General features: G+C 39.2%; 1 protein-coding gene across 1 annotated transcript; it reads left to right on the top strand.

Moving 5' to 3' along the window:
• Positions 1 to 486: 486 nt before the first annotated feature.
• Positions 487 to 11,475, top strand: dgat2 (diacylglycerol O-acyltransferase 2). Its single transcript, XM_072374739.1, has 8 exons — positions 487 to 805; positions 2,785 to 2,913; positions 3,068 to 3,175; positions 3,955 to 4,025; positions 7,189 to 7,393; positions 7,783 to 7,957; positions 9,526 to 9,728; positions 9,923 to 11,475. Exons 1-8 carry the CDS (start codon positions 766 to 768, stop codon positions 10,075 to 10,077), a joined length of 1,086 nt encoding a protein of 361 aa, XP_072230840.1. The 5' UTR covers positions 487 to 765; the 3' UTR covers positions 10,078 to 11,475.
• The last annotated feature ends 1,564 nt before the right edge of the window (positions 11,476 to 13,039 follow it).

The raw sequence follows: 13,039 nt of genomic DNA, 5'->3' as shown, positions 1-13,039 counted from the left end.
AGTGTGGTAAAAGGTGCCAAAAAACTAACAAAACAAAATATAAAATTATTAATCGAAAGCGATAGGAGAGTTCTGTCATTGTAGGGGATGTTGTAAACAGAAAATAGAAAATTAGACTAAATGTAGTGGAATCTTACTGTTGGATATGTGAAATCCCCATGAGGTGGGAATGACAAGATAATAGAAAAGATAGGAAAATTCACATGAATTTGTTGCGTATTTCTCAAACAAGAAAGAAAGACACACAATACAGCAATATATAGGATGATCTTTATGGAAATATTAAATTAAGGTAAACTTTCATCTGCCTCTATATAGATTGATAGTCCATGTTTGCAAAAGCAGCTCTCCAGACTCATCCAGGCTTCCACCTGGGGAAGAGGTGAAACAGGAAAGATCAATACGTGTTTTCAGGGACAGCTGAGCCACGTGACTGCGCTCATAAATACAGACAGACAGGCAGGACAGGCGTTGTTCCTCCAGCTTCACCCACCCGGGGTCCCACGTCTTTCCAAACAGAGAAGACGCCTTCACACCTCACAGCCTCCTTAATATACCGCATTCATACTTCTCCTCCGTCCTCCGTCCCTCTGGCTCCTCCCCGCGCTGATTAAATGCCCGTTCAGCTCTCCAGTCAGCTGCTGTTGAAGGCAGTCATGACAGACGACCTGTAGAGTCGGACTTCTCCTCGCAAGCAAACATCTGAGGTTTCAGTTTTTTTTTTTTAATTTCTCGGGCGCCAGCACCATCCAAGAAGCCTCAGCTATGAAGACCATTCTTGCCGCATATTCTGGCGTCCTCAAAGGTAAGACGGGTTTGAAAAGTGTGAGATGAGCGAAAGCGGGCACGCAAATGGGGGGGCGGTCAAACAAATCAGAGGCAGTTCGTGGAACAGGTCAGCAGGTCATGGAAGTGTTATTATGTTCAAATCAAAATGTGTTTGTGTAATTGTTTTTATGATTTGCGGGAGAAATATCATCTCAAACCTTGAATGGCTGCACTAAACTAAGATATTCTGCGTTGTTTATGCACTGCTTCAGGTCTTCATTAGAAAGTATAAAAGGGAGCTTTTTCTTTTTTATGATGACGGCTCATGTAAATTTAAAGTTCTCATTTTATCATTTCTATTCAGATGCTAAAATCATGTGCATAAGTAGAATGAAAAAGCTGTTGGTTGTTGTAATTGTTTCTTCTTACCACAAAGAGCCTAAAGTTATAAAAATGACAAAAATCAAAGTAATCTTTTTGTCTTTTGTGTGTGAAATTTAATTTTTCGTCACGCCTTCCGTGACTTTAGCTGAACTTAAGTAGCCGGGTACACATCATTTTTTGCACACGAAAATGCTTCACAGCCATTCTGGACAACACTCTTTCACTCTTTTAAATAACTTTTATACCAAATACTTCAAAACAGTGAGGAGCTACACATTGTAAACAGTCTGCTATGAGAAGGAGATCAAACTACTGCATTAAGAAATGGTAAAAAATGATACATTGAAAGTAAATCCAGTGAAAAAAGGGCTACTAATTTGAGTTAATGGCTGTAACTGTCCAAAATACGTCGCTCATGATGCAAGGGATGTTCTTATGTAACTCCACCAGAAGCGTGAGTCCAGCTGTGGGTGTTTTAATGAAGCAGGATTATTCTGTTAGACAGGTAACCTCTTAAGTATCAGCTCTATTGCACATTAATTAATAGAAATGATCAGTATTTTAACTGAGTACCTTTGCTATTTGAGTTTAGTGTAATCATATCAAATTCGTACAGATTTTCCTCGTTTCCTTTCATGGACCCCAAATGTTTGAGGTCAAACTATAGTAAACAAAAAATTGGTGGTAAAATGTTTTTTTACAGCCTTTGTACACCCAAAGTTTTTTTTGAGGCAACATAATTGATTGTCTTTCAGCATTTTGGGATTCATTTTGAGTGGAAACTAGATTCTGCACCTCCATTCGACTGCTTTCAGGGCTCCTTTAGACAACCTAACCCACGCGGGCAATTTTGGCCAAATTAGTTTGTTCCTGAGCAGTGTGGGACGTTTTGGGTGAATGGGTTTGAAAACGAATGTGGAGCAGTTGGGTCTTGGTCTAAGTAATGTCACATTCCACACATTTAAACTTTACGTAGATAAGTTCTGAAAGATGAGTGCGGTCTCCCTGTTTGCTCCATGAAACTGTTTGCCAACCTCTCCACCTGCCTGAGGACTTGTTTAATCTGGCTCCACGAGGGAGCGCAGTCAGTATGTAGTCAGATTTAGCCACCATCAGCTTAATTCTGGCCAACTCTCTGTCTTTGATGCGCACGGAGTCTTAAGCAGTCTCAGCATGACAGTTTACAAGTATTACCTGGTACTGGGTTATTTTCAGTGAGCAGAGATGGGATTAGAGGACAGTGTTTTTCCTGGAGGGAAGCTGTCCTCCTTATTGCCTCGCACAGGTACGAGTTTGACGAGCTTAATGTGGCTGGTATTTTATGCTTCTTCCTCATGACATGTGGCTGCATGGCTTCACTCGTATGGGGTAGCCAGTAGCGAGTACTGGTGAGTATCTGAGGCGGTACTGGAGACTAGTGGGATAATTGGGATCAGTGTTCTGGTAAATCATTAACTTTTTATTTAGTTTGATCTCCTTTTTTGTTGTTGACTTAACTCCACTCCAGCATCTCTTCAAGGAAAGCACAATCTGCACCTTTAAGTTGAATTAATCAACGAACTCCTCTTCGTTTTGTGTTCCACATCCATGGATATTTGGCTCATCTTCTGTTTTTTTTTCTTTTGTGACCAGGCACTGGCTCCAGTATCCTCTCCGCCCTGCAGGACCGACAATCGGGGATCTGGCTCTGCAGGTCCAAGATGGAAAAGCATCTCCAGGTCATTTCTGTGCTGCAGTGGGTCTTCTCCTTCTTAGCCATGGGTGAGTGTGTGCGTTAGCTCATTAGTGTCAGATTGAGAGGATCAAATCATCAAGCTGCACACATACTTGTTTGTGACTTCTGCTGTAGACCCTTTCCCCTATGAATACTCTGACAGTCTGACTTAACCTTTGAATTCTTTATCTTTCTCTGTAGGTGCTGCCTGTACTGTGTTGTTGATCTACTTGTTCTGGACTGATTGTTGGCTGATCACTGCCATTTACACTGCCTGGCTCATTGTTGACTGGAATACCCCAAAACAAGGTAAGGAACACATTCAAAATGTTATTAAATGGTTTGAATTTGTCCCTCGAGAGAATAAGAACCACTGCTGAGACGATGACAAAAGTGAGAGCTACTAAGTACTAAAAAAAATCACTGTGTAATTGAGTAAAATGTACATTTGAAATGATGTTTCTAAAAACCATTGCATTGATCAGCGGATAAAATCATAAACAGCATGACTGTACAGGAGTATGTGCATAGACACGTCTTTATTATCAGTAAGACTTCATATTAATGACGACCTCTGTGTCACCGCAGCATTGCATAAGATATTTTGTAATGCTTAGCATAAACGAGGACTGCATCACGTCCTCAACTGCTCCTATCTCAGACACTTAATTAAAGGATATAACCTGCTTTAAGCGACACTTTCACTCATAAGCCTTATTAAATGAATAAAGTGATGAATTCAATCAGTTATTTAACACATAAATACATTAAAGCTGCTTCAGAAAAGAAATCTTTTTAAAGCAGAATAAATTAACTAAAGTTTGAGATGAAGCTGCCCTCAATACAGACGCCACAAGTTGGAAGATGATTATTCTTTGTTCTTTAAAGTTTCCATCTTATAATAAATCTCACTAAATTAGAACTGATGGTAATTTACATAAAGCAAACAATTTAAAGAAGTAACTTTTGTCTTTGAATGGCCTTTTTGTTTCTTTTCTTTTTAAATATGAAACATTTTTAATTAAGTGATTAATTAACAGTTTAAACTGACTGAGAGACTTCTAAGAAATTAATTTTTCATCCTTCAGGAGGCAGAAGATCTTCTTGGGTGAGAAGCTGGACGGTGTGGACGTATTTCAGAGACTACTTCCCAATCAGGGTAGGTCAATTTGTTACCTTCCTGGTGCATCATTTCTAATATGTCCAGTTTATCAATCCAGGAACAAATCCTGGAAATAAATCCTGGAAACCTGAAATTTTGTTTGTTAGTTTGTTAAAGTCAGTACTGTATGACCTCATCAGTCATGCACTGGTTTTACATTATACTGTTGATAAGGCTTATCTGGGGTGGATGCATCCGCTGTCCTCTCCACGCTGTCCCTTGTCCCGTGTTAATGATGCAGGCTTGACGTTGTTTTGGAGTTTGACACTTTGTCCTCCTTGATCGTCCTTGGATATCTGTTGAAAGGACTTTCCCTGTCTAAGCTGAAGAAGTGTGTTATCGCAGACTGGCACACACACAGCGTGCAGAGGGTGGAGGAGTAGCTGTGCATGACTAAACTGCCACTAAAGAGGCCAAAGGTCAATGTTTGAGCATGTTTCAAGGGAGGATATCACCTACTGCCTGTTTAGGTCGTCCCTATAGGATTGGATTGAATTTGAATGTTCTTACAGAATGAATTGGATCAACAAAAAAATAACTGTTAGCTAATGTGATTATCATTTCCTCAGCAAATGAAAAGGTGTTATTAAATGCTGCAATCAGTGATGGATTTGGAGGTCTTTGTTGTGTATAATTAGAATATTTGTATTTGTGGATTTTGGTCCTTTCGTAGGATATTTAAGGATCCAAATCTCTGTTTATTTTGCTGTGTAAGCCATACCAGAGTTGCATAAAACTTCGTGACATGGGTCCAAATAGCCATAAACTGGAGCCCAGAACATGAGCTTTGGCACCGAGTGATAACGCAGTAATAAATAAGATTAAACAGCTTAGACTAGACAAAATTCTTTCAGTATATATTCATTAATATATTCATCTAAGTTGTTTCTTAGCTTTAAATGTATAAAATCCCTTTACCTCATGTACTAGTGAGCTATACTATCTTGACAGGATCTGCTGATAGTTACTTAGGCGTGTTGAAATATTGAGAAGAAATCAGTTAAAATCTGCAAAACTCTTGATTTAGTTACAACCGAAATTGATGGAAATTCTCCAGACCGAAGATTTTAAATGTCTCAGATATCTATGAGATCTTGCAAAATCAACAGTAATTGGGACTGTATGTGTGTTTGAGCATACGTAACACCAATATGCTGCTTTTTTTGCTCAAATATGGAGAAAATACCCCAGTTTAGCACATAAGGTGCCAATTCCTCAACTTGTGTAAACTACAGGGTTCAAATCCCTTGAGGGCAACTTTCTAATGCAATCTGTGTGTATAGTAGATCATAATTTTAAGTGACTATTGAGGTCAGTGCTTGAATTCTTAAAATATTTTATAAGTTTACAACAACAACAAAAAAAATGATGGAAATGTTTCAGAATCCCCTAATGAAGCGTACCTGCTGGTTGTGGGACTTCATCCTTCTTGTGTTATCAACAGAAACATCCACCTGTGGCTGTTTTTAGCTGCATGAAATCCCTTCAGTTAATGGTATAGATAAACTTGCAGAAGTGCAGCATTTGATTTTATCTCTAGGTTGCTTTTTAAGATTCTTCACATAAGATTAGGAAAGCACTAAGACTCGTATAAGCTTGAAATATAAAATGATATGGGCACAGGTTTTGAAAATGTTAGAAATATAATTAAAATAGGCAGATCGGGACCTGTACACAATGAAGCAACCAGAAACAGTTTTATTTCCAGTGGGTTTGAGGTAGCTGAACTTTGTCCATCATATCGATCTGTGCTGTTTGTACCATGTTTTTGCTTGTCTTTGTGGGTTGATGAGATCAGATGGTTGTTGTCAGCTGGCATCCGTCAGGTTCACCGTGTTTAAGAAATGTCAATATAGTCGATGCCATCTTTTTTTAAGCTTTCCGTGAACATGAAGCTAAAATGTTAGTTATGAGCCACAGAAGTATTCTTTAATCTGTTTGATGAATTCTAGCTTTAAAAAAACTGATAATATTTATGAGTTGGAAGCTGGCTGTTCAAAGTCGCTTTGAAGTGAGAACTGTGTAAGAAGTGTAAAATGTGACCCTTACGAAAACTGTTAGATAAACGTCCTTGCTAGTCTAATTTAATCTAGAAACAAAGACTCGTTTGTATTATTGCTACTTTTTTGCATCAGACAGTGAATCTTGTTCGCTCTCCATCTCTCTGCTCTAACTATCTGGGGTGTCAACCCCCCTCCCCCAGCCAGGTGGAGTCTTGTGGTACTATGGGGATCTTAAATGTGATCTCATTTTGCTAATGTGATTATGCAACCGTTGTTTGACCACCTACTATGGTAGCTTTGTGTACACACTGCGATGGATCTTGGTCTGCACAGAGCTGGGTACCTTTTCATTATGGGATTGTGCACATTGACAGCTTCAGCCAGAACTCAGGGAAGGGGGGGGGCTGAAAGTTAAAAGTTCATTGCAGCCAGCTTGAACAGGTGCACAGCACGCACAGTGGGTGATTATTTTATGATTGTACTTGAGCAGGCAGAGGAGAGTTCTGTCTGGTTTCAACTGATAAGGATGTCCTACTTTTGCTAAAACACTGGCTGTCTCCCAAATCCATACTGCACACTATTTCTAGTAAGAGTTTTAATAGTTCATGTGTTTGCAATGGAACATATTTGACAAATGAAGGAGGAGAGCATTAACGTCTTCCTCATAATACACTAATTGACAAATGAATCAGTTAAAAAATGTAATTTCCTTTGGCACACATTCTGGATTAAAGTTATCTAGATTTGCACCTACCTTTCAACAGATCCTCCTTTTCTTACTGTCCACCTCTCCACCAAGTTTCATAACATTTGCCTTGAAAGTTTTTATGCAATCTACCCGCCAGCCAGCAAGAAAAACACGCGTCGACTCTGGCCTTGGCAGGAGGAAAAACAACGGCACATCAATCAATAGTGTACTACACACATGAATTATATAATACTTCTATACACAAAAAATAAACAATAAAAAGCTACAAAAGTAAAACAACAAAGCAGAAACTTTCAATTACTAGTCACGAGACACCATACTTTGTATTGTTTGCTTAGATTATTCAAGGCGAAGCCTCCTAGCAATATCACTCACTAACATGTCTTTGTTGAATCAGACGTTTCTCAGTGCAGCAATGTAACTCTGATTTTGTGCTACTATCTTCTAGCTCATTAAAACACACGATTTGCTGCCCAGCCGGAACTATATATTCGGCTACCACCCTCATGGCATCTTCTGTTTTGGCGCATTCTGCAACTTCGGGACAGAGGCAACAGGCTTCACTAAGAAATTCCCAGGCATCAAGCCCTCCCTGGCAACCCTGGCAGGGAACTTCCGACTGCCTGTCCTTCGAGACTACCTGATGTCTGGAGGTGAGAGGACTTGGGAAGCCTTAGATCTTGTTTGAGTTCTTTAAATGTTTGATGCTGATAACCGTATTTGTCTGAGAAAAGACCTTTGTCCTATTGCACAGCTGGAGTTACTTCTGTTTATTTAGATCTGCTGATTTGACTGATTTATGGAGCTCAAACTGCTCTGAAGGGCTGTTTGCTCTTCAGACTTAATCAGTAGATACTGTATTGATACTCTCCTAGTTCACTGTAGACCATTGTGCATGGAGTTTTGATGGAAAAAGACACTTAAGGCGTCCCCTTTTTTGTTTTATATATATTTTTGGATGCAACAGAGCCGATTTTATGCCTGTTGTGTTTGAAAAAAGCTGCATTTATCATTATTTTACAAATCTTTCCTCTCCTTATAGGCATCTGCCCAGTGAACAAGAACTCTATCGACTACCTGCTGTCACGGAACGGGACAGGAAATGCGGTGGTCATTGTTGTCGGAGGAGCAGCAGAGTCTTTGCACTGTGCTCCCGGCATGAATTCTGTCACCCTGAAGAACCGGAAAGGCTTTGTGAAGCTGGCCCTGCAGAAAGGGTGAGCTTGCAGAACAATATTCAAGCACAAGGTCACGTGCAGTCCTTGGCGACAACACAACATTAACCAAATCTGTTATGAACATGAAAATGTCATTCCTTGGTCCGTGGCGACTCACTGGAATGAATAAATCCCAGATTATTATTATTATAAAGGTTAAAAAGGCCTCAGAGAGTGTTGCCAAATCTTTTATGAATGTGCAGTGTTGTCCACTTGGAGTTTACGAGCTCCTTATGACATGTAGTACCCTTTAGAGAGGTCAGAATGTGTGAGCTGGCCTGGAGCTGCCCTTAGCTTTACATTAATCACTGTTACTAAATGCACGGCAAAGTGGCCTTGGTTTGTCTCGCTAGCCCAAACAAGCCTTATTCCCCCTCAAATACAGCTGAGGATTATCATATCACTGGGTGCACCTTGTCCAAATAAGCTTAGAGCTGGCTGGCAAAGACATTCAGTTATGTAGACCTTCATTCATAACAACTAGGTTAGCATTTCAGCCAACATAAGCCTGAAATGTGTATTCAGGTCGGTAGGGACACACTTTTTGGACCTTTTTACAGCTTTGGTTAGATGCTAATAAAATAGAGTTGATATTAACAACCAGTTAAAGTTGGTTAAAAAATAAAAAATAGCGATTGTTTATTCATGAAAAATGGGAAAGATTTAAGGGGAAAATGTTATTTAGCTTGTAAAATGTGATGAGTGATAGTTTCTGTAGGTTGAAGGACATCTAATGTGATCCAGTAGTGTGAAAATGCTCCAAGCACTGCACTAATGTTAAATTTTAGGCCTGTTCAGAGATCAGGTTGGATTTCAGCAAATAAATCCACAAAGTTTCCAGAATGCCTGATACCCTTGCATAATTGTTATGCCTCATTAATACAAAAACGTAACTGCCCCCCACCCTGCAATGTTGCTGAATATAGGTTGTGCTTTCCCAACTGCTTGCTACTTGTCCTAAACTGATTTGTGGCAATCAGCTAACTTTCCTTTTGAATATTTTGGCTTGTCTGAGAAATAAAGCTAAGTTGTGTAATAACAAATGAACACGCGTGCCAGACACTTTACTTAAATCTCCAATGCGATAATTGTTTTCAAAGCCAAAGGATTTACAGTTATGACTGTAATATGACAATAAAAACATAAAGGTGTGCAAAGTAGGTTAAATAAACATTGCCATAAAATGTTGGCTAAGTTGCTACGGACAACCCCCATTTTAAGAAAAGTTTTAAGTTTTCTAAAATACAACAAAACTGATTCTGTAACGTATTGGCGCCACCTAAAGGCTTGATGGTCATGCATAATAACTGTATTTTCTTGCCTTGGACTTGCTGCACTGAAATTTCCCCAGACTTGCATTGTTTTTCCTTGGACTTGTCTGTAAAATAAAGGTGCAGATAAAAAAAACTTTTTTTTAGAAATGTTTATTCTCAGTTTCGAATAGTTCCCTAGTTCTTCTGGAAATTGGATTAGTGTTTTACTGAGTTATGTCTTGACACTGTTGGGGTTGCTGTGTGTTTTCAGTGAATGTGGACATTTGTTGGCTTACTTCCATTGTGCTCCATCAGGTCCGACCTGGTTCCTGTGTATTCTTTTGGAGAGAACGATGCCTACAAGCAGGTGATATTTCAGGAGGGGACCTACTGGAGATCTTTGCAAAAGAGGTTACAGAAGATCTTGGGTTTTGCCCCGTGCCTATTCCACGGATGTGGCCTCTTCTTTGGCAACTCCTGGGGCATTGTGCCTTATTGCAACCCCATCACTACCATAGGCAAGTTTCTCTTTTGAGTTTTTGGTTCAAGAATAAGGTCAGATTCTGAGCTATAGAGCAGGGTTTAAACTCATTCAGACTTTTTAAGACAGTTCATAACCAGACAATCATAGCAAATAGTTTAAGAAAACAATACCAATATGTGAACAAAACTTTGTTTCAATTCTCTCTTGTGTATTTATATATTTTTTCAGTTGGAGAACCGATTACAGTACCAAAAATTGAGGACCCGACTGAGGAGATGGTGAATCTCTACCATGGGATGTACATTAAGTCCCTCCAAAGCCTTTTTGACAAGTATAAGGCCCGTTTTGGTCTGAAAGAAAGTGACATCCTGCACATCCAATGAGAGAACAAGGAGCTTGTGCTGAAGCTCTGAACTGTGGCAGCAGTTCTCCTTTCCCTCCTCCTCCTGTCTCAGTGCCCGGTTTGTCCCTGGACTGCAAACTGTACATGTGCGGACATTTAACAAAGACGTGCTTACTGCAGTGTCTCAAACACACACTCACACAAGCATAGTTCCCTCTCAGGTGAAGGCAGGTTTGAAAGAATAGTGGCCTTTAACTGCTACCCTTGATTTGACAAAGATATACAAAATCCCACATGACAAGCTGTGCCTCTTTTGTTTCCTTTTGGGTTTTCTCTACGAAGATCATGTTTGGACTGTCTCATCAGTGCTTAAGGGGCTAAGCTCCACTAGATAGAGCTGTAAGGAAGCTTAGGACTTAGAAGACATTTGCATGTCTTATTTTATCTGTGCATCCATATACTTATCTTTAAGTGCTTTATGACCCTATTACATGCTAAACGCACAAACAATGCAAATGGAAGGTACCACTTTAATGTTGGGACGATAAACCCAAAAGGTTAATTGAGCCAAAGACATATGTTGTCACCACACATGCCTTGATTTCTACTGTACTTAAGGTGTAAGTATTCTGCAGGGTGGATTTTCTCATGTGATTGTATAAAGCCGTAAAGTATTAATTATATTCTATAGAGAGGTGGAAAAAAGCCTAATCCAGTGCTTGTTCCTCAGTGAATAGCTCTCATGCACTTTTTTCTCATGTATTGCTGATTACCATCTGAAGATTTAGTAAAAAAAACACACACACACACACACACAAAAAAAGCCTGAAAAGAGATTCCTTCTGCAAAACGGTTGTCATGCTGCTTGGCTTTATTTCCCCTTTTTGGCGCTCTGGTATCCAGGTCTTAATCTGGAAGGATACAATTAATTTACGCTGTGAAAATTAATTATTTCTTGTCCGCTCCAGCCTTTTTTGGAAAATTCTTGAGCAGCATTTGAAGAAATTGAAGTTGTTCTGTGGGTTAAAAGTCTGATATTTGATGATTCCAGTATATAGTGTATCACTGTAACAATACCTTGGGTGTGATCTTGGAAAATGAGGGAGTTACACCTGGTAATTCCCTATTCGTATTACGTTATTCAGTATTTGAGGATGTCTCAAGTCCTTTGCTGATGTAATGATATGTGTAGAATCTGTCGTGGGAATCATCAGAATAACTTAGCTTGCGGCATGTTGATTGGCAGGAAGATTGAAAGTAAATGATAGGATTGTCATTTGAAGAGCAATATCCCCTGGTCTCATTGTGACAACTTCTGAAGAGCAGTGGTGGCCCAGTGCAATAAATCTGAGAGCAATAAACAGTAAGAAATGCCTGTTTGATGGAAGATATCACCTGTCTGCCAATATTTAAATTAAACTTTTGTATGTTTTCAGGAGATGAGTGTGGTGTGCCTTGTTTTTGGAGACTTTCATCCATGTTTCTCACATTTACAGTGCAGATCATGATTACTGGCACTCCCGAATTCTAGGTACACACTATGCAAATACAGTTAGTTTTATCAGGATAGTTAAATTACAAAGCATTTCAACGAAAAATAGGAACTGACTAGATCAGTTACATCATTACTGATTATAAAATCAGTAAATAAAAAGATCAAACCAGCGAATAATGATGAAGATGAAGGTCGTCTGACATCAGATAATACAAAACAAACAGCAGAGGCTTCAAGCTGTTTCAAGAGTTTTTCCAGTTAAGAAGAACTTTACAGTCAGTGGTGATGCCTCTGTTACTGGGAAATTTGAGTGTATGAAAGCAATGATGAAACCAGTAGATTGCATAAATATTCGGGGTAAAAGGGTGGATGGACTGTACTTGTATGTACTTGTATTCACCACATTTGCATACAGAACATCTTAATCTATGCAATATTACAGGCTACACTGCTTTTTCTCCTCTATTGCACACATTCACACACCAGTGGATGCATTGGTAGGCAATGTGGGGTTTCAGTGTCTTACCCAATGACACTTCAACGTGTGGCCTGGGAGTCAAACCAAGACTGACTGACGACTCTCCCTCCAGAGCTACAGCCACAGCTTCTTCTGTTGGCAGATAATTTTGCTTATCAAAACAAATTGATCTCAGTAAAATGCTTTTGCATAAAACCAAAAACAAAGCATATTTTGCATTGGAAATCCCCATGTTGAATACTCACACATTGCTTTAAATGATCATGTTTAAGTATGAGTGGAGTATGAACAAGCAACCTCCATGTTTGTTTGTGTTGGGAAGGCCTACTGCACAAATCAGCTGTGACTCCATTCCCAAAATACTGACTAAGAAACAGTAAAGATGAATGAAAAGCCAGGAAAAAGATTCCTATCTTTTAAAACTTTACAAAAGTAATGCACAAATAAGTCTGAAACATGTCCAAAGAGACTCAGTGGTTAGCATGTTAAGTAGCCACCTGCATGCAATGAAGCTGAGCAACAGAGACATTCCTCAATTGAGAAAATAATGACAAAGTCTGATACAAAAGTAATATGTAAACTTTTACTAGCTTTTGCTTAAATCACAACAACATTTGTTAGGTTTTAGTTGTCTTAGAAGGTAAAAATTCAGTCCTCTGTGGGTCCCCCTAAGAAGCCGTTAGCTTATCTTCCTCCATCAGAATCTCTGCCCGATTCTTCAGACTTCAAACAGTTGGTAAAGCTCTGGTTGCTCATAAGTATCTTACACAATTCCATTGAAAAAAAAATACGGATCTGTAGGAGTGTTTGAAATTTCACAACAAGTTTGGCAGCCATGCCTGTTCCAAGAGACAACTTACACAATTGTCATTTGTCATGTGCAAACTTGTAAACAGTTTTTGATGACTTTATGCAGTGATGTATTGGACTACTGTAGCACTAAAGCACTGTTTCTACCAAATAAACATTGTGAAGGAAAAGGAAAAAATGTCCAAAAAGCGAGCACTGAAAAATGGTCAGCATTGAAAT

Source organism: Leuresthes tenuis, unplaced genomic scaffold (assembly GCF_036924035.1).
Source record: "Leuresthes tenuis unplaced genomic scaffold, fLeuTen1.0.hap1 SCAF_21, whole genome shotgun sequence".
NCBI lineage: Eukaryota > Metazoa > Chordata > Actinopteri > Atheriniformes > Atherinopsidae > Leuresthes > Leuresthes tenuis.
This window is presented reverse-complemented; position numbering and strand designations above follow the sequence as displayed.

Coding starts and splice junctions, on each gene's coding strand:
- dgat2 (XM_072374739.1), top strand. CDS start 766: ATGAAGACCATTCTTGCCGCATATTCTGGCGTCCTCAAAG. Junction 806..2,784: donor ATATTCTGGCGTCCTCAAAG/GTAAGACGGGTT, acceptor TTTTGTGACCAG/GCACTGGCTCCAGTATCCTC. Junction 9,729..9,922: donor CAACCCCATCACTACCATAG/GCAAGTTTCTCT, acceptor ATATTTTTTCAG/TTGGAGAACCGATTACAGTA.